Consider the following 18,542-nt stretch of genomic DNA (forward strand, 5'->3'; position numbering starts at 1 on the left):
ACCATTGGAGATGGACAGCAGCTGTGCATATTATATGAGCGGGTGCAGGAGATCAAAGGATGCAGGCCGCAGCGTTCCCCTGTGCTCCAGAGCTGCTTCCACCAACTCCCCTGGACGCTGCAGTGTACATACACACCCCCCCCCCGTATATCCGGCGTATAAGACGACCCCCCACTGTAGCCATTATTTTAAGGGGGTAAAAAGTCGTCTTATAAGGGGGTAAAAAGTCGTATTTATAATCATATTCCCTTAGAAATTTTACAAAATTTATTTCATTTGATGAATTATGTATATAGTGTATGTTTTTATTATAATTTTAAGTATATATGTTTTTTAACATTCCAACGTGCTCATAGGTTTATCCGTAATTTATCCTTTTTCATTTTAAAAAAAACCCCCAGTTTCTTTATACTTTTCACATGTCATATATATCCATTATATATTATATATATATATTTTTTATTTTTGGGATAATACATTTTTGCCTTGCTTTCAGACATCTTCATGATTTTATCTTTCTTGCATAATATGTTTTTTTCGATATGTTTTGATATTTCCTTGTATTGTTATATTTTTATACACATTCACATATCTTTGTGACACTATCAGGATATCTGTGCCATATATTTTCTTATTCTGAATTTTCTTTTAGACCCTCAGTATTTTTGTCAATTGTTTCAATTCTGATTTCACGTATATATATGTGTGTATGCAGGTATGTGTATATATATGTGCATGCATTTATATATATGTATATATAGATGTCACTATTCTGCCTCAGAGATCGTTATGTTTAATTCACACCCTCACACACAATATTTTGTATCACAACCTACATTTATATTCACATATTCTTTGTAATCCAATCAGACTTTATTCATATATTTCAATATTTACATATCTTTGTAATCCAATCAGACTTTATTCCCCGACCTCTTATTGTCGGCTAATACCCCGTGCATCTCTTTCTCTTGCTTTGTTTCTAATATCGTGATTCATGTTTCTCCATGAATCGGCACTTCGCACACTCATCTCCTTTCCCCACAGTTTGACCTCACATCACCTCCTTTGGTGAGGAACTTGCTCCTTATACGTATCGTGATCATGCGCGGTTCATCTCTTTCCCACGGTCTGAACCCACTTCACCTTTCTAGACAGAGAAACTGTCTCTTCATGTATGTGCATTATAATTTTTCGTTCTTCATTCATTTTTTTTTTTTTTTTTTCTCTAGTTCTGAAATTGCATGTTCCTCCTTCCTTTATGTCATGTCTCATAATGAAATCACTGTGGTTAATATCACTCATTCTTGAATACTTGTAAATACACCATTAAATAAATATATTTTTTCTCTCCGCATATCACTAATTAGAATTATACTAAATGCATCTCTTTTAGAATGCAATATAAAAAATCATCACATATTCTATTTCATATATATTGATTTTCATATATACTGAATAGCATATCACAAACCTGTATCTCTCTATACTTTATGGGTCTTATAAATATACACCTTTTTTCTAATCCCCTAATTGTCCAGGTGTTTATCTGTGGTTGCTTTCAACACCAAGCTGTTTATATGGAGCATTGGTAGCTTAATAGCATATGAGAACACAGACGCAATTCTATGAGTTTGAATCTGTCTTGGATACGGGAATTAATCCTCTTTCCCTTTGTCCATTGCTTTTACATATATATTTTCATATTTAAATAAAATACTTTTCCCTTTCTTATATATATTATATAAAATAAATAAAATAAACAAATAAATAAATCACAAATAAAAACTTCTCCCTCTTTTCATATACACTCAAAGACCATTTTTCTAAAAATGAAACACAGACAAGCGCATATTCAAATAAGAATTTTTTATTCATTTTCTCTTTGTCCTTTATTATTGTTTATTGCCTCTTATGCGAAAAAAATTTTTTGAAACTTGTGTTGTATATGTTATGACATAGCCTTATTCCATGAGGCAATGAGTCATCGCTCAGGAACAGATGTAATGATGATGTCATGATTGGTTGCTTTCACAATTTTTTTTTTTTTTTTTTTTTTTTTTTTTTTTTCTCTGTTTGCTGCTTCATAAGGATAAATCCTCTCTGTCTGTAAGATTCTTTTTCCCTGATGAAGGAGGCAGATGAGCCTCGGAAACGCGTAGGAATGATCTAAATAAAGAGAATAATTTGACTTATACATGCTCGTGGTTTTTAGCGCGGCAATAAACCCGTTTTCTCCAGTCCTTCATATTTAAAATCTGCTCTATAACGGGGCCGCTGCAGAACCACCCAAGCGCTCATCCATGCTAACAAAGGGGTTGTGACTGGCACAACCCGGCCAGGTGAGTGCACTGTTTTTATCCTCTTTCACTCTGTAAACCGGGTAAAACCCTATTGCGCCTTTCTTGTCTCCCCCATTACAAGACTGGGAGAGAGACAGACGGGGAAAAAGACAAATGGGGAAAGAGACAGACGGGGAGATAGAGAGAGACAGACAGACAGATAGAGAGAGACAAATAGAGATAGCGAGAGACAGACAGAAAGAGACATACACAGACATGTCATGATTCGCCTCCCTATCCACATGGCTAGGGGGCGGAGCCTTCTCTCGGGCCTCACTTCCAGCCCCTGGATGCCTTAAAAGCTGACACTTCCAGTGAACCAGCGCCGGCTATAAGCTTAGCTCTGCTTTGCCTGTGATTGCTGGTCCTGTGAGTGATATCCTGATCTGTCTGTTCCTGTGCCCCCCGTGCCCTTGTCTGTGTTCTGTCCCCTGGTTGTCCCTCCTGTCCTGTGTCCCCCCTCCTATTCCCCACTCAGTTGCTTCCTCCGGCACTGACCTTAGCCTGACTTTGACTTCGCTTCTGCTTGCTCCTCCGGTCCTGCTTCTGCCCGTATGGTGTTTGACCCAGCCTGTCTGACTATTCCTCACATACCCTGCAGTTCTGCCTCTCAGCTGTGCTGATTAGGCAGTGTATGAGAACGCTGTGCATTTCCTTCCTGGTTCTCATTGCTCTGTGTAGTGTCGTCTGCTGCAGAGCTCTGGCTACCCCTGGTGGCAGCATTACAGACAGACACAGAAAGACAAAGACTGGGAGAGAGACAGAGGGACAGTTACTATCCCGGGCAACGCCCGGGTACTACAGCCAGTTATACATATAATGCATATGGGAGTTTTAAGAAGGCCAAATAATAACTACAAAGATGCAGACATTTTGGCCCAAAAAAACGCACTTGCGGCAAAAACGCATCAAAAACCGAATGTGTTTTTATCGCATTTTACCAAATGCATTGTTTAAATCAAATCTATTGATTGGAAGGGCTCAAAAGCGCTGGCAAAAACGCAAAAAGAATTGACATGCTACATCTTCAAAAACGCAGCCAAGATGCAGCCAAAAAAAGATGCACTATGTAGACAACAAAATAGAAATCTTATAGACTTTACTAGGAGAAGGAAATGCATGCATTTAGGTGCATCTTTGTGACCTCAAAAATGCACCAAAAATGCAGCAAAAGATGCAGTGTGTGAACATAAGCGGGCTTTACACACTACGATATCGTTAATGAATAATCGTCAGGGTCACATTGTTTGTGACGCACATCCGGTCACATTAAACATTAAACACATTAAACGATCGCAAAAGAGGGCAAAATCGTTTGCCGTGGAGAGGTCATCCTGAAACAAAAAATCGTTATCAGGATGTTAGCGATGTTGTTCCTCGTTCCTGTGGCAGCACACATCGCTATGTGTGACACCGCAGGAGCAACGAACATCTCCTTACCTGCCTCCATCGGCAATGCGGAAGGAAGGAGGTGGGCAGGATGTTACATCCCGCTCATCTCCGCCCCTCCGCTTCTATTGGCCGCCTGCCGTGTGACGTCGCTGTTACGCCGCACGACCCGCCCCCTTAGGAAGGAGGTGGGTCGCCGGCCAGAGCGATGTCGCACGGCAGGTAAGTGCGTGTGACGGGGTAAGCGAGGTTGTGCAACACGGGCAGCGATATGCCCGTGTCGCACAACTGACGGTGGCGGGTACGATCACTTGCGATCTCGCTAGCGAGATCGCAGCGTGTAAAGCCCGCTTTAGCCTTAGTTTACACCACTCTTGAGACCTGAAAAAATCTAAGTCCCAGACCCACAAAATGCCTTTTGATAGCTGCATTGTCTATCTTTATGAGAAATGCACATAATCTAAATGTGCCATAATATGTGTCAATGTGAGCAGACATGAGAAGAAAGTTGGACGTTCCTGACAATACTTAAATGCATGTGGTAGGAGTTGGTTTTCTATTGTCTGATAACTGCTCCTTCACCCTAATTCCACTGCAACCCTCCTTTACACTCCCTTCTTTTGAGGTGCACTCTGTTCGCATCTACTCCCCCTCCAAACTCCAACTAAATGTCATTTAGCGCTCTACAAGGCCAACCACCAACTTTTTGATCACTTAACCACCTGTCTACTTCCTTTTGTCAGGTTTCCAGGTTTTCCAGTTCTCTTTTGATTGCCCTTGCCCTCGGTTAACATGGAGGTTACCGTTCTGTTGCCCTACTTCCTGTCCAGCTGCTTAAAAGGCCGCCTCTAAGTCCAGTCCAGTGCCTGAGTATACTGCCTGCTGTGTGCTCCTGCTGTGTTGCTGCTTATTCCTGATTGCCTCTGGATTCCCCTAAAAGACTACCTACCGATTGACTCTGGACTGTACCCGGCTCTTCAAGGCTGTGCCCGGATTCTGTTTACCATCTTCGGTCAGCACTCCGCCTGGTTCTCTATTGGTTCGTAACCATTCTGGACAAACATTTCCCGTACGGACACTCATTGACTTTACCGCTTGCTCCTTATCCCGGCTGCTGCGCACTTAGGCCTTCCGGGGTAGATTGCCAGACAGTCCCTGTATAGGGGTTCGCTCTGGTGGTCTCCCTGGGGGAGTCCGGTGCGTGGCCCCGGGAATTCCCTCCGCGTCGATTCCGGAAAGTATTGCATGTGTTATTGTGTTGCTGTGTTGTTCTGTATCTACCGTGGTTGCATACTATAAAACATCTTGTACCCGGAACTCGTCTCTGATTGTCATTGCCCTACGCTATCGAAATCCTCAGAACATAGAATAAGTATTACATTATACTCAGGCCATTAGAGGATTTCGCTGGGGCAATGACTGAGACACGAGTAGATCAGCTGTTCTCCATGATTAACTCCCTGCAGCAGGAGATGGAGGTGGTGCAGACTAAGCTTAGAGATGTGGAGGCGCAGCTGGGCCATGATCACCAGGTACTGGGTCCGGCTATACAGGATTTGCAAGTCAGAGTGGAGGCTCAGGAAGCCGTCCCCACTGCGTCCGTATCAGCTGCCGGTATGCCTAGGTTACCCCCATTCCGTTTCAATGGTGATCGTAGTCAGTTCCGTGGATTTGTTAACCAATGTATACTGTTTTTCGATGTACATGCTGATTATTACCGTTCTGACCGGTCAAAGGTGTTATGTATCATCATGTTATTAACCTCACGAGCACTGGCTTGGGCTAATCCTATGATAGAGAACCGGGACATCCGTTTAAATCACCTAGATGACTTCCTGAACGCAATGGCACAAATGTTTGATGTTCCGAATCGCCGTGCTACCGCTGAATCGGCTCTCCTTTCCTTACGTCAGGGAAAGCGTTCTGTCGTTGAATACGCCACTGAGTTCCAGAGGTTAGTGGTAGACACCGACTGGGGAAACAATGCATTATTGTCCGTTTTCAGAAAAGGCTTGTCCGGTACCATCAAGGACGAGTTAGCCCGTTCTGAATCCCCAGGGGATTTTGACCTGTTTCTCCAGCACTGTGTGCGCATAGATACCCGTTTGACGGAACGTAGACAGGAAAAATGGGCAGCTATAAACCGTGTAAATAATAATACGTTTCCTTCCAGAGAACCCGCTCTCAGGACGCCACGGGAGGCCGAGGACGTTCCTATGCAAGTGGACTCTCTGCAAAGACGAGAGACCAACGAACGTCGTGAACACCGGCTCCGTGAGCGTTTGTGTTTCTACTGCGGTCAATCGGACCATTTCTTAATCGACTGCCCGAAACGTCCGAATCGCCCAAATAAGGTATTGGCAGCCATGGCAGAGTGTGACAACACGGACGCAGAGTCTGATATCTCTGAGGCAAGTGGACACTTGGATGCGGTATTTCCCTTGACGGTAATGTCTACCTCACCGAAGGACTCAGAAGGGAAATATACCCATTGTTCACTCCCCATTCAGATCCGGTGGGAGGGACAGCTAATTCCTACCTCTGCAATGATAGACTCTGGGGCAGGGGGAAATTTCATGGACTTTTCTTTTGCCAGAAAACACGGTATCCGAACTCAGCAAAGATCCTCACCGGTTACCATGGAGACGGTAGACGGATCTCCGTTAACCTCTGGACCAGTGGATCGGGAAACAGTACCACTAGAATGCGTGATGAAACCAGGTCAGCAGGAGACCCTTATTTTCATGATGATCTCTTCTCCACATTTTCCGATTATTTTAGGTATTCCGTGGCTACGGTCTACAAATCCGGTCATCGATTGGGAAACTAAGGAAATATCCTTCCCACCGCAGAGTGGTTCGGCCATTTGTCCAACTGTTCCGGTTCCGGTAACACCACATGCAGAAGGCACGGTACAGGTACCTGTTTTACCCCCGGTTTATCGTGACTTCGCTGACATATGCGACAAAAGAAAGGCCGATCGGCTTCCTCCGCATAGACCGTATGATTGCCCCATAGACTTACTCCCAGGGGCAGAGATCCCGTTTGGTCATGTTTACCCGTTGGCGGCACCTGAGCTAGAAGCCCTAAAGGAGTATATTGATGAAAGCCTGGCCAAGGGATTTATTCGCCCGTCTACCTCACCCGCAGGGGCACCCATCTTTTTCGTGAAAAAGAAAGAGGGGACTATGAGACCCTGTATTGACTACCGGGAACTGAATAAAATAACCATCCGGAACCGGTATCCGTTACCGTTGATTCCGGAGCTATTGGAGAGGGTCCAACAGGCAAAAATATTCACCAAATTGGACCTCCGTGGGGCATATAATCTGCTTCGTATACGTCCCGGAGACGAGTGGAAGACCGCGTTCCGATGTCGGTACGGACATTTTGAGTATTTAGTGATGCCTTTTGGACTTTGTAACGCTCCTGCGGCATTTCAACATCTAGTTAATGATATTTTTAGGGATATCATGGACCAATTCATGGTGATCTATCTGGATGATATTCTAATCTTTTCTGATTCTCTCCAGGAACACCAGGAGCACGTCAAGACCGTACTTACCCGGCTGAGGGAAAACCACCTGTACATTAAACTGGAGAAATGCGAGTTCCACTGCTCACAAATACAATTCTTAGGTTATGTCATCTCTCCTCAGGGGCTGAACATGGAGTCTAGCAAGATACAAGCAATTCTAGACTGGCCGGAACCGGGAAACATCAAAGAGGTACAACGCTTTGTCGGTTTTGCCAACTTTTACCGACGCTTTATCCGTAACTTTTCAGAGATTGTTCGTCCCATCACTCTGTTGACTAAGAAAGGACAGAAGTTTGTATGGTCCGCCCAGGCCCAGGAAGCGTTCCATCGTCTCAAGGGATGTTTTACCTCAGCACCCATACTAGTACATCCGAATCCCGCACTTCCCTTCATCGTGGAGGTCGACGCTTCTGACTACGCATTAGGGGCCATTCTTTCTCAAAGGACCGGGGACAAGAGTCTCCTGCATCCGTGTGCCTTCTTTTCCCGCTGGTTGTCCCCTGCAGAAAGGAACTACGACATTGCGGATAAGGAATTATTGGCGATTATTTCCGCTTTCAAGGAATGGAGACACCACTTACAGGGAGCCGCGCAGCAAGTGATAGTACTCACAGATCATCGTAATCTGGAATTTCTTAAGTCTGCCAGGTGCCTGTCTCCACGGCAAGCCCGTTGGAGCCTATTTCTTAACCAATTCAATTTTGTCGTTACATACCGTCCAGGTTCACGTAATGGGAAAGCCGATGCCTTGTCCCGAATCCATGCCGTGGACTCCGTGCCTGGAACCCCGTCTCAGACCGTGTTATCGGATGCCAATTTCGTTGGAGTGATCCAGGATCAGGACTTATGGAAGGACATCAAGCTGGCCTATGATGGTGATGTATTTCTTGCTGCCCCCCCGAATGATGTAACTCTTGTTCTTCGGAATGGTGTGTGGTTGAGAGAACGACGCATTTATGTCCCGGAGGCCGTAAGACTTCGGGTTCTCAAGTTGGTCCATGACTCCGTGTTGGCTGGTCATAGGGGGGTACAGAAGACGCAGGAATTTCTAAGCCGTTTTTTCTGGTGGCCTACCTGTTTGAAGGATGTGAAGGACTATGTCCACTCCTGCGTGGTTTGTGCCCGGTGCAAGGTCCCTCGTGTGGCTCCTACGGGACTCCTCCAACCGTTACCCGTGCCATCTCGCCCTTGGGGGTCTATCTCCATGGATTTTATTGTAGAGTTGCCAGTCTCTGGCGGGCACAATACCATCTTAGTGGTGGTGGATCGATTAACTAAAGCTGCTCACTTCATTCCGTGTACCGGTCTTCCCTCAGCCGCAGAGACAGTGGATTTAGTGATCCAGAACGTATTCCGTTTGCATGGGGTACCAGATGAGATCATCTCTGACCGGGGCGTGCAGTTTACGTCTAGGTTCTGGAAAGGCTTTTGTACGGCACTCCAGATTGATGTCTGTTTGTCTTCTGCATACCATCCTCAGACTAATGGGCAAACCGAACGGACGAATCAAACCCTGGAACAATACCTTCGATGTTACGTCAGCCATCTCCAAGACGATTGGTTGAAGATGCTTCCGTTGGCGGAGTTCTCCTATAACAACACTCAGAGCAGCTCCACTAAGGTAACTCCCTTTTTTGCCAACTTGGGTTACCATCCGAATGTGTTGCCTAGGTCCCCGGTTGCGGTTTCAGTACCGGCGGTGGAGGACAGAGTTTCAGAGCTTCGACAAAATCTGGAGGTTCTGAAGGACACGGTGGCTACGGCCCAGGAGCGTTACAAGAGGTCAGCGGACGCTCACCGGAAACCGGCACCCATGTATAAGGTAGGGGACTCTGTATGGTTATCCACCAAAAACCTTAGATTGGGTGTTCCTTCGCAGAAGCTGGGACAGAAATTCATCGGTCCATTTAAGATCACCGGGATCGTGAGCCCTGTGGCCTGTCGGCTACGGTTACCGCACCATCTAAAGGTACACCCGGTTTTTCATGTGTCTCTCCTCAAACCCGTTTCCCCTAATATGTTTCATGGTCGTGTCGTGCCTCCTCCTCTGCCTGTGATGGTCGACGGCGAGGAGCAGTTCGTCGTCGAGGACATTATTGACTCCCGGCTCCATCGTCGTCGGCTTCAGTATCTGGTACGTTGGCAGGGGTACGCCCCCGAGGACGATTCCTGGGAACCGGTGGGTAACATTCGGGCACCCCGGAAGATCGCTCAGTTTCATCGACGGTACCCGGACAAACCTGGCCCTGATCCGTCCTGAGGCCGTCTCTGGGGGGGGGGAGTAATGTCAGGTTTCCAGGTTTTCCAGTTCTCTTTTGATTGCCCTTGCCCTCGGTTAACATGGAGGTTACCGTTCTGTTGCCCTACTTCCTGTCCAGCTGCTTAAAAGGCCGCCTCTAAGTCCAGTCCAGTGCCTGAGTATACTGCCTGCTGTGTGCTCCTGCTGTGTTGCTGCTTATTCCTGATTGCCTCTGGATTCCCCTAAAAGACTACCTACCGATTGACTCTGGACTGTACCCGGCTCTTCAAGGCTGTGCCCGGATTCTGTTTACCATCTTCGGTCAGCACTCCGCCTGGTTCTCTATTGGTTCGTAACCATTCTGGACAAACATTTCCCGTACGGACACTCATTGACTTTACCGCTTGCTCCTTATCCCGGCTGCTGCGCACTTAGGCCTTCCGGGGTAGATTGCCAGACAGTCCCTGTATAGGGGTTCGCTCTGGTGGTCTCCCTGGGGGAGTCCGGTGCGTGGCCCCGGGAATTCCCTCCGCGTCGATTCCGGAAAGTATTGCATGTGTTATTGTGTTGCTGTGTTGTTCTGTATCTACCGTGGTTGCATACTATAAAACATCTTGTACCCGGAACTCGTCTCTGATTGTCATTGCCCTACGCTATCGAAATCCTCAGAACATAGAATAAGTATTACACCTTTCCACTAACATCCATACTATCATCATGGGTGACTTCAACATTGATATGTCCCAGTCAGCTGTCTTTAAACATGTAACACTATCTTCCTTCTTTGGCCTCACTCAATGGTCCTCTACTGCCACCCACAAAGATGGCCACATACTGGACCTCATCTTCATTCGCTTGATCACAACCTACTCATATTTTATTCTTTCTCCTTTCCAAGTGCACAATCCCCACCCCACTATCTTACACTTCTTTGTATAAATCTCAAACACCTTGATTCACACTCTCTCTGAGTCCCTCTTCACTCTTGCAGATACAGGTTCCTTACACAATGCAGATGCTGCTGCCAGTTTATATAATACCACAATCACTGCAGCTCTCAAATCGGCAACCCACCTAATGAATGCTACCAAAACTCACACAACCAACAATCAACTCTGGCACACCAGCCTAACTAAAGAATGGACTTCCAGCGTTGCTGAGCAAAGATGGAAGAGATCCTTTTCCAATGAGCATTTCATCACATACAAACAGTTCCTCACCACTTTCAAACCCAAACTCACAGCTGCAAAACATACCTACTTTTAATCTCTCATATCTTCCCTATTTCACAGCCCTAAACAGCTATTCAATACTTTCAATTATCTCCTCTGCCCCCAGGACCTCCTGATTTCAGCTGAAGACTTTGCCTCATTCTTCAAACAGAAGATTGACATCAGAAAAAGCATTGGCCTACAGTCCCTACAGCCCCTCCTCATAACCACTCAGCCCTCTTCCTCCAAAACCAACTTTTCTGCCATGACAAAAGATAAACTTTCCTCTCTACTTTCCACATTTCACCACCTATGCACTTGACTCACTCCCATCCCACCTCATTCCCAACCTCACCACAGTCTTCATACCAACCCTAACCCATCTCTTGGTGTCTTCCCCTCATGATTTAATCATGCCTTGGTCTCACCTATCCTCAAGCCCTTCTTTGACCAATTCTCTGTGTCCAGCTATCACCCATATGACTTCTCCCCTATGCCTTACAACTACAGAAAAAACATGTTCATCTTGAAATGTGTTTCAATCTCTCCTCCTGTGCCCTCTTTGACAATTTGTCTTAAGACTTCATCATTCAACTGTAACTGCCCTAAATAAAGTCACCAATGACCTACTAACTGCCAAAGCCAAGCGACATTTCTCTGTGCTCCTCCTCCTGAACCTGTCCTCTGCCCTGGACACAATGGACCATTCCCTCCTATGACAGATTCTCTTATCTCTTGGTATCACGCACTTGGCCCTCGCTTAGATCTCTTCATACCTAACAGACTGGACATTCAGTGTCTCCCACTCACATACCACCTCCTCATCTCACCCCCTATCTTTCGTTGTCCCTCAAGGTTCATTTCTTTGACTCCTGCTCTTCTCCATCTACACCTTCAGCCTAGGACAGTTCATATAGTCCTATGGCTTTCAGTATAATCTCTATGCCGATGACACACAGATCACCTCCTTACTAACCAGAATCCCACAATGTCTGTCTACTATTTAATCTTTTTTGCCTGCTTGATTTCTAAAAAATTAACATGGCCAAAACAGAATTTATCATCTTTCACCCATCTCACGCAATGCCCCCAACAGACCTATGTCAATGACAGTCACTCTTCCGAGTCACGCAAGCTTGCTGCCTCAGGGTAACCCTCAACTATGCTATCTTCTTCAAGCCACATATCCAAGCTGTCATGATGACAATGGGATAGCGGGAAACCAGGACTTATAAGCTGTACCTCAAACTGGGCGACCTTATGCTATCCCTAACCTCAGGAATACTCCTGGGGGTGGAGAAGCCTGAGTCTTCTACCTGGCCCTGCTCTTTACCAGTCCTGAGCTGATTTTCCCTGCCCCCCCCTTATCCCCCAGGGAGGGATGGGACAGGAGTGTGATGAAACTCACAGATAAAGACAGACAAGGTAAAACCAAAACTCTTTCACACAGCATGCACACGGAAAGGTAAAGACAATACGAGGTTCAGGAGGAAACACAAAAGTAGGGAGGAAGCTACAAAACAACAGGGGAAAACTCCACAACTACACTAAGCAATGAGCACAAATTTCACCAGTAAGTCTGAAGCACCACAAGTCACAGACCAACATAGAATAAACTATAGCTAGCATGTGTGGAAGGTTTCCATCAGCATAAATAGGAGGGGAGCAGATGTAATGCGCCTCTCAACAACATGTAATCAATGGAGCATACAGACCAGCAGAGATTAACTCTTGCTAGCCTGCCTATGAATTAGCACACAACAGGTCAATGCCCGAGTCTGCCTGTGTTGTTCCCAGACACCAGAGAAACCATTGGATGGAGTATCAGAATCTGCAATTTTAACAGCACTAAATGCTGCCATGACAGTCGGTGAAGTTTGGACAAATTCTCATGTGACACAAGCCTTTTCCACCTCATGCTGACTCTAACTCAATAATATTTCCTGGATCAATACAAACCTTAACCAAGAATCTGAACAAACACTAGTCATCATCTTCTACCTCGACTACTGCAACCTCTTTCTTTGTGGCCTCCCTTCTAGCACTCAGCACCCATTCAATCTATCATAAACTCTCCTGGCTGACTAATCAATCTGTCCCCCGCTATTCCCCAGCCTCTCCTCTCTGCCAATCCTTTCACTGGCTTCCCACTGCCCAAAGACTCCAGTTCAAAACCCTAGTCATGGCATACAAAGCCATCCGCAACCTGTCTCCTTCATACATTTGTGACCCAGTCTCCCGTTACTTACTTGCACGCAACCTCCGATCCTTACAAGATCTCCTTCTCTTCTCCTCTTTTATCTTCTCTTCCCACAATTGTATACAAGATTTATTTCGTCCATCCTCCCCTACTCTGGAACTCTCTACCCCAACATAGAAACCTTCAGAAGGAACCTGAATATCTAAATCTCCCGACAAGCCCACAACCGCAGTAACCCTAATTCCACTATCCTGTTGCACAACCAGCTCTACTCTCACTTACTGTATCCTCATCCATATCTTGCAGGCTGTGAGTTTTCAAGGGCAGGGACCTCTCTCCTCCTGTACCTGTCTGTTCCTTGTATTGTTCATGAGTATTGTACTTGTTTTTATTATATATACCCCTTTTTGACATGTAAAGTACCATGGAATAAATGGTGCTATAATCTATAAATAATAATATCAAAGAAATATCTTCATTGCTGATTAATCTAATGGCATAAGGAATTTAAGGCATAACATTAAGGCATAACATGACCATCAAAATTTAATGTTTGGAAAAAGCTTCTCCTTAGCATAGAGATTAATTTGAGAAACTGCTGTTTCTTATCATATCTGTGAAAATCTGTATATTCATTAATATAGCATCAATTAATCCTCACCTTCATCAAAGTGACAAATTTGTCAATGGCTTCCTCTTCTCCTGGAAACTGCTTCTTTAGGGTATTTGCAAATTCATGTTTTCCTGCATAAAGTCGGTACACCTTATGACCTATGATAATTGAGTCATACTGATCTCCCAAACGGTTCCACTGAAGTTGTCCATCCGTTAACTGGTCCATTATCACCCTCAACATTCCTCCTTCGTGCATCTGTCCGACATAGTGGAGACCTATCCAATGTCAGACAGTGTTGGTAAAAGTAAACTCAATATACCATCAAAATTTAAAAGTTTTAAGTCAAAAGGATACTCAAAAAAGCTAAAACTTCTGAACTTTTGTGGAATTATAAATAGCACAAAGGCATAATTTTACCAGTGTTTAGACTACTAAGGTACTCACCCACGTCAAACTCATAGCCATGCTCTTGGAACGTGTGACAACTGCCCCCTGCTTGATCATGTTGCTCCAATACAAGGACTCTTTTTCCAGCCTTTGCAAGCACAGCAGCTGCCGATAGGCCTCCAACACCACTTCCAATAACCAGTGCATCTAGGATGGGTGGGATTTTGTCCTGGGAGAATCCTGTGCTAGACACAGAGCAGAGAACCGAATGTACAAATATACTATGAAATAAATACTTGGAAGACAAGGGATTCTGGCATCTTATATATTTTCTTCAGTCACTCATCCTGGAAAATTTATGCTCTAGAATTGATGCAGCTTTATGCTATACGACTCTTTGTGAGAATAATTACAGTAACTAAACAAAACTTACCTCTTTCCCCGGCAATCATCTGAAGAAGGAATAGTTGAACATACTCTACACACAAAATATTAGGGATAGATGGCTTTCAGGTGAAATTTATGGAAAATATATAAAGATCACACTACAGTGATATTTTATCAAGAAAGTAGGGCATATAATTATAGCATGCAATGGTGATTCCCTCATCGCAAACAATTTATTGAAATAAAAGCAAATAAAAAAGTAAAAAATTGATAAAAATGTCACTGTCTCAATAACTTGTCATATGGCCTTGAGCATCAATTACAGCTTGACAACGATGTCTCCATTCTGTTCACAAGTGGAGTTATTGTCTGCTCAGGCATGGCATCCCACTCTTCTTGAAGGCCGGCTTTCAGGTCATTGAGGCAACTGAGTTACGAGCCTCTAAATGGCAACTCAGTTGATCCTATAGGTTTTCTATGGGGTTCAGGTCTGGAGAAAGTCCAGGCCATGCCGATTGAGGTACTCCAGTCTTCAGCAGCCGTTCTCTAATGATGCGACCTTGGTGAGCTGGAGCATCGTCATCCATGAAGATGAAATTAGGCCTGTACTCTTTATGTAGAGGCACAATAACTTCATTAATGATGTTATAAAAGTACTAGGGGCTTATAACTGTACCATTCACAAAGTGCAGGGCAGTTCTGTATTGACTAAACACACCTGCCCACACTGAAGCATCATCACCACCTAAGGCTCATCTGGTTACAACAGTGTCTGAAGCATAGCACTCTACTTTGATGTCCCCAAAATCATTGCCGACCATCATTTTTGCTCTGCGTGAATCCGCTTTCATCAATGAACATCACTGAGGCCTACTGGTCCCTCATCCAGCATAGATGCTTCCTGGCTCATGCAAGACAAAGACTCCTGTGTCTGGTGGTGTGGTCAGCTATTCTTGCAGGTCAACTAGCATGCAGACCATGCTGATGTAAATGGTTTTGACTGGTCTGACGTGACACTCAGGTGTCTCTCACCTACCTTAAATGTGAATGGAGTTGGGTTGCATTCATCATCCAGTTCCGAAGGGCATTGTTCACAATGAAGCGGTCATCAGTGTGGGGCGTGGCCAAAGGAAGTCTACTTCTATGCCTTTCTGTGACTCTTCCAGTCTCTCTGTATCTCTGTTGCCACCTGCTGATGACACTCTAAGGGTGCTTTCACACATTCGGTTTTTGCCGTCAGGCACAATCCGGTTTGTGCCTGATGCAACGGATCCGTCACAGATTGAAGTAAAACTGATGCGACAGATCCGGTAACAAAACCTGATCCATTGTAGCAGTTTGTACTGAGAATTCAGCTGTGGCCGCGGGTAACCTGAGTGACGTCACCGCTGACAGCGTGACTCACTTCTGTTGCTCCATGGAGCTCACAGTGAGCGGCAGTGTTCTACGGCCGCTCCTGTCAGCTTCCGATTTAGCAGAGCTGAACGCGTCGTGGGACCTCATGTGGATTAAGTCGGACCTGGAGGGGTATTTGGGAATTTTAATAAAGTGGTGAAAGAGAGTATTTGTTTTTTTGTCTTTTATTTCAAATAAAGGATTTTTTAGTGTTTGTATTTATTTACTTTCACTACAGTTTAGTGATGGAGGGGTGTCTCATAGACACCTGCCATCACTAAGCAAGGACTTAGTGGCAGCTATGGGCTGCCATTAACTCCTTATTACCCCGATTGCCACCGCACCAGGGCAATTCGTGATGAGCCGGGTAGAGTCTCGGGACTGTCAGATCTAATGGATGCGGCATTTCTGGGTGGCTGCTGGCTGATATTTTTAGGCTGGGGGGCTCCCCATAACGTGGGGCTCCCCATCTTGAGAATACCAGCCCTCAGCCATGTGGATTTACCTTGGCTGGTATCAAAATTGGGGGGACCGCACGCCATTTTTTTTTAATTATTTATTTTACTGCAATATTTAGACCCACCAACAGCTGTGATTGATTGGTTGCAGTGATACATCTGTCACTCAGTATGGGGGCTCGTCTGACTGCAACCAATCATAGGCGCCGGTGGGTGGGGTAAGCAGGGAATACGAGATGGAATAATGAGCGGCCGGCATTTTCAAAGCAGGAGAAGCCATGGGAGCTTTGTGACAGCTGTGCAGCGCCACGCCGCTCCGGTGATTGGTGAGTATGAGAGAGGGGGTGAGAGGGAGAGACCAACTGACAGACAGAGAGAGAGAGACTAACATCGACAGAGAGAGAGAGAGAGAGACCGACATTGGCAGAGAGAGAGAGACCGACAGACAGAGAGACCAACATCGATAGAGAGAGAGAGACCGACAGAGAGATAGAGAGAGAGACCAACTGAGAGAGACCGATAGACAGAGAGAAAGAGAGAGATATTTTTTAACCAGAAAGGAATTTACACATCTGAGCATGCTCAGTTAAAAAAACTGGATCCATCGGTGGAATGCGTTTTTTACCGCATTACGACGGATCCGGCGCCCATAGGCTTTCATTTTACAACACGACGCACGGCGCCGGATCTGGCGCGGTGCGTTTTTTTTGCTGGTGACCAAAAATGTTCCCTTGTGCGTCCTTTCCGGCAGCTGGACACAGAAATTTCGCCGGATCGAGCGCACGCCAGATGAAACGCAAGGGCATCAGGCACAATCTGGCACTAATATAATTCAATAAGGATAAAAACACATCCGGCGCCGGATCCGTTTTATCCGGTATTCGCCGGATTGTGCCTGACGGCAAAAACCGGATGTCTGAAAGCACCCTAAGCTCAGTGGCCACTTCTTTCTGAGAATATCCTGCTTGAAGCCTCACAATGTCAAGGTAGTGTGGATCAATTGTTAGGTGTCATCTTGGCCTCATGATGTCAAAATGAGAACAGCATGATGAGGAGGACTGTTTAAACACCAATTCTAATTGAACTCCAAAATTTATTTGGCGATTTATCGGTCTCTCTCTCTCTGTCGGTCTCTCTCTCTGTCGGTCTCTGTCTATCGATGTTGGTCGCTCTCTCTGTCTGTCGGTCTCTCTCTCTCTGCCAATGTCGGTCTCTCTCTGTCGATGTTAGTCTCTCTCTCTCTCTGTCTGTGTTTCCCTGTTGTGAATTTTGCCATTAAGCTCCTTGTTAGACAACAGAAAGTTGTGGAAAAAGTACTGACACATTGAACAGTTGGACATGTGCATCCATAAGATTAGAGGTCACATTAAGGTCACCTGAAAAGATTAGAGAGCATTTTAAGATCATCCTGAAATTTTACTTGAAAGCCAAATATCCCTAACTTTTGTGAGTAGTGTAGTTTATTCTTGAACATTTGAAGCTGTTTTTTTTTTTTTTAAATATAAGGGTTGAGAACCACTTTGACAAAATTCATGATTATGGAATTATGGACTCATCTATATCTAGTACAAATGTTTTTAGGGATGTCTAAAGGGTCTTGTATATTTGGTACTCCTTGACTCTGCATGTCATGTAGTATCCTCTCAGATCAGATCCAATTCTAGGGGACCTTTCTGCCCATACAAATGTTGGTCTGGCTGCGGTTTCCTTCAACAAACTCACCTATTATCATCAATCAAGAGCCAGACTGGCAATAATCATCTGATCTCAGCGACTCAGAGAAATCTATCCATGTAATTGGGTAAAAATAAGATTACATGGACAGGTTCTTAGCCATTGGCGTGGAATAGTCAATATAATAAGTCAATTGGGACTTGTTTTAGAGGCCTTTATACATGGGTTGATGCATTATGTATAATAATATACCACCATTGATTAGGTTGTCCAGTTAAAACAAGTTATGCTAAGTATAGGTTATTTGTTGATAGGTGAGTCTCCAAGAGTTCAGACCTGCCGCGATCGGCAGAATAGTGAACTTTTCTCCCATAATAATGGAGTGGCGGTGCTTATGTATCACATGTGCTCCATTCATTCCTCATGTGGTTGCCGAGCACAGCACACAGCTGTTTCCGGCAGCCCCATAGGGAATTAATGAAGTGGTGGTCAGTCATCCGACCTTCTGCTTCATCTTGTGTTGCGGATAAAACTCCCCATTGAGATGCCCATTAATCCTCATTCCTGTGGAGAGGAGATGACTTATTGCAACCAGAAATCCCCTTTAATGTGATTGGCATATTGTTGGCAGCGCATCTCTTGTTTAAACCAGAAGATGTGCTACACTGCCGATCAGTGATGATTTGTAGGCCGCATTAAAATTGTT

The 18,542-nt window shown here is 45.0% G+C and overlaps 1 protein-coding gene across 1 annotated transcript in view; it reads right to left on the reverse strand.

Annotated features, from left to right (window-relative positions):
- Nucleotides 1-18,542, reverse strand: part of LOC142311643 (all-trans-retinol 13,14-reductase-like) — an 84,673-nt gene that overhangs the window by 65,135 nt on the left and 996 nt on the right. Inside the window, exons 2-3 of the mRNA XM_075350210.1 lie at nt 13,980-14,162; nt 13,581-13,810 (exon numbers count right to left, since the gene is read on the reverse strand). Coding sequence (XP_075206325.1) covers nt 13,581-13,810; nt 13,980-14,162 — 413 coding nt within the window. The remainder of the gene's footprint in view (nt 1-13,580; nt 13,811-13,979; nt 14,163-18,542) is intronic.

This window comes from Anomaloglossus baeobatrachus, chromosome 5 (assembly GCF_048569485.1).
Source record: "Anomaloglossus baeobatrachus isolate aAnoBae1 chromosome 5, aAnoBae1.hap1, whole genome shotgun sequence".
In the NCBI taxonomy this organism is placed as follows: domain Eukaryota; kingdom Metazoa; phylum Chordata; class Amphibia; order Anura; family Aromobatidae; genus Anomaloglossus; species Anomaloglossus baeobatrachus.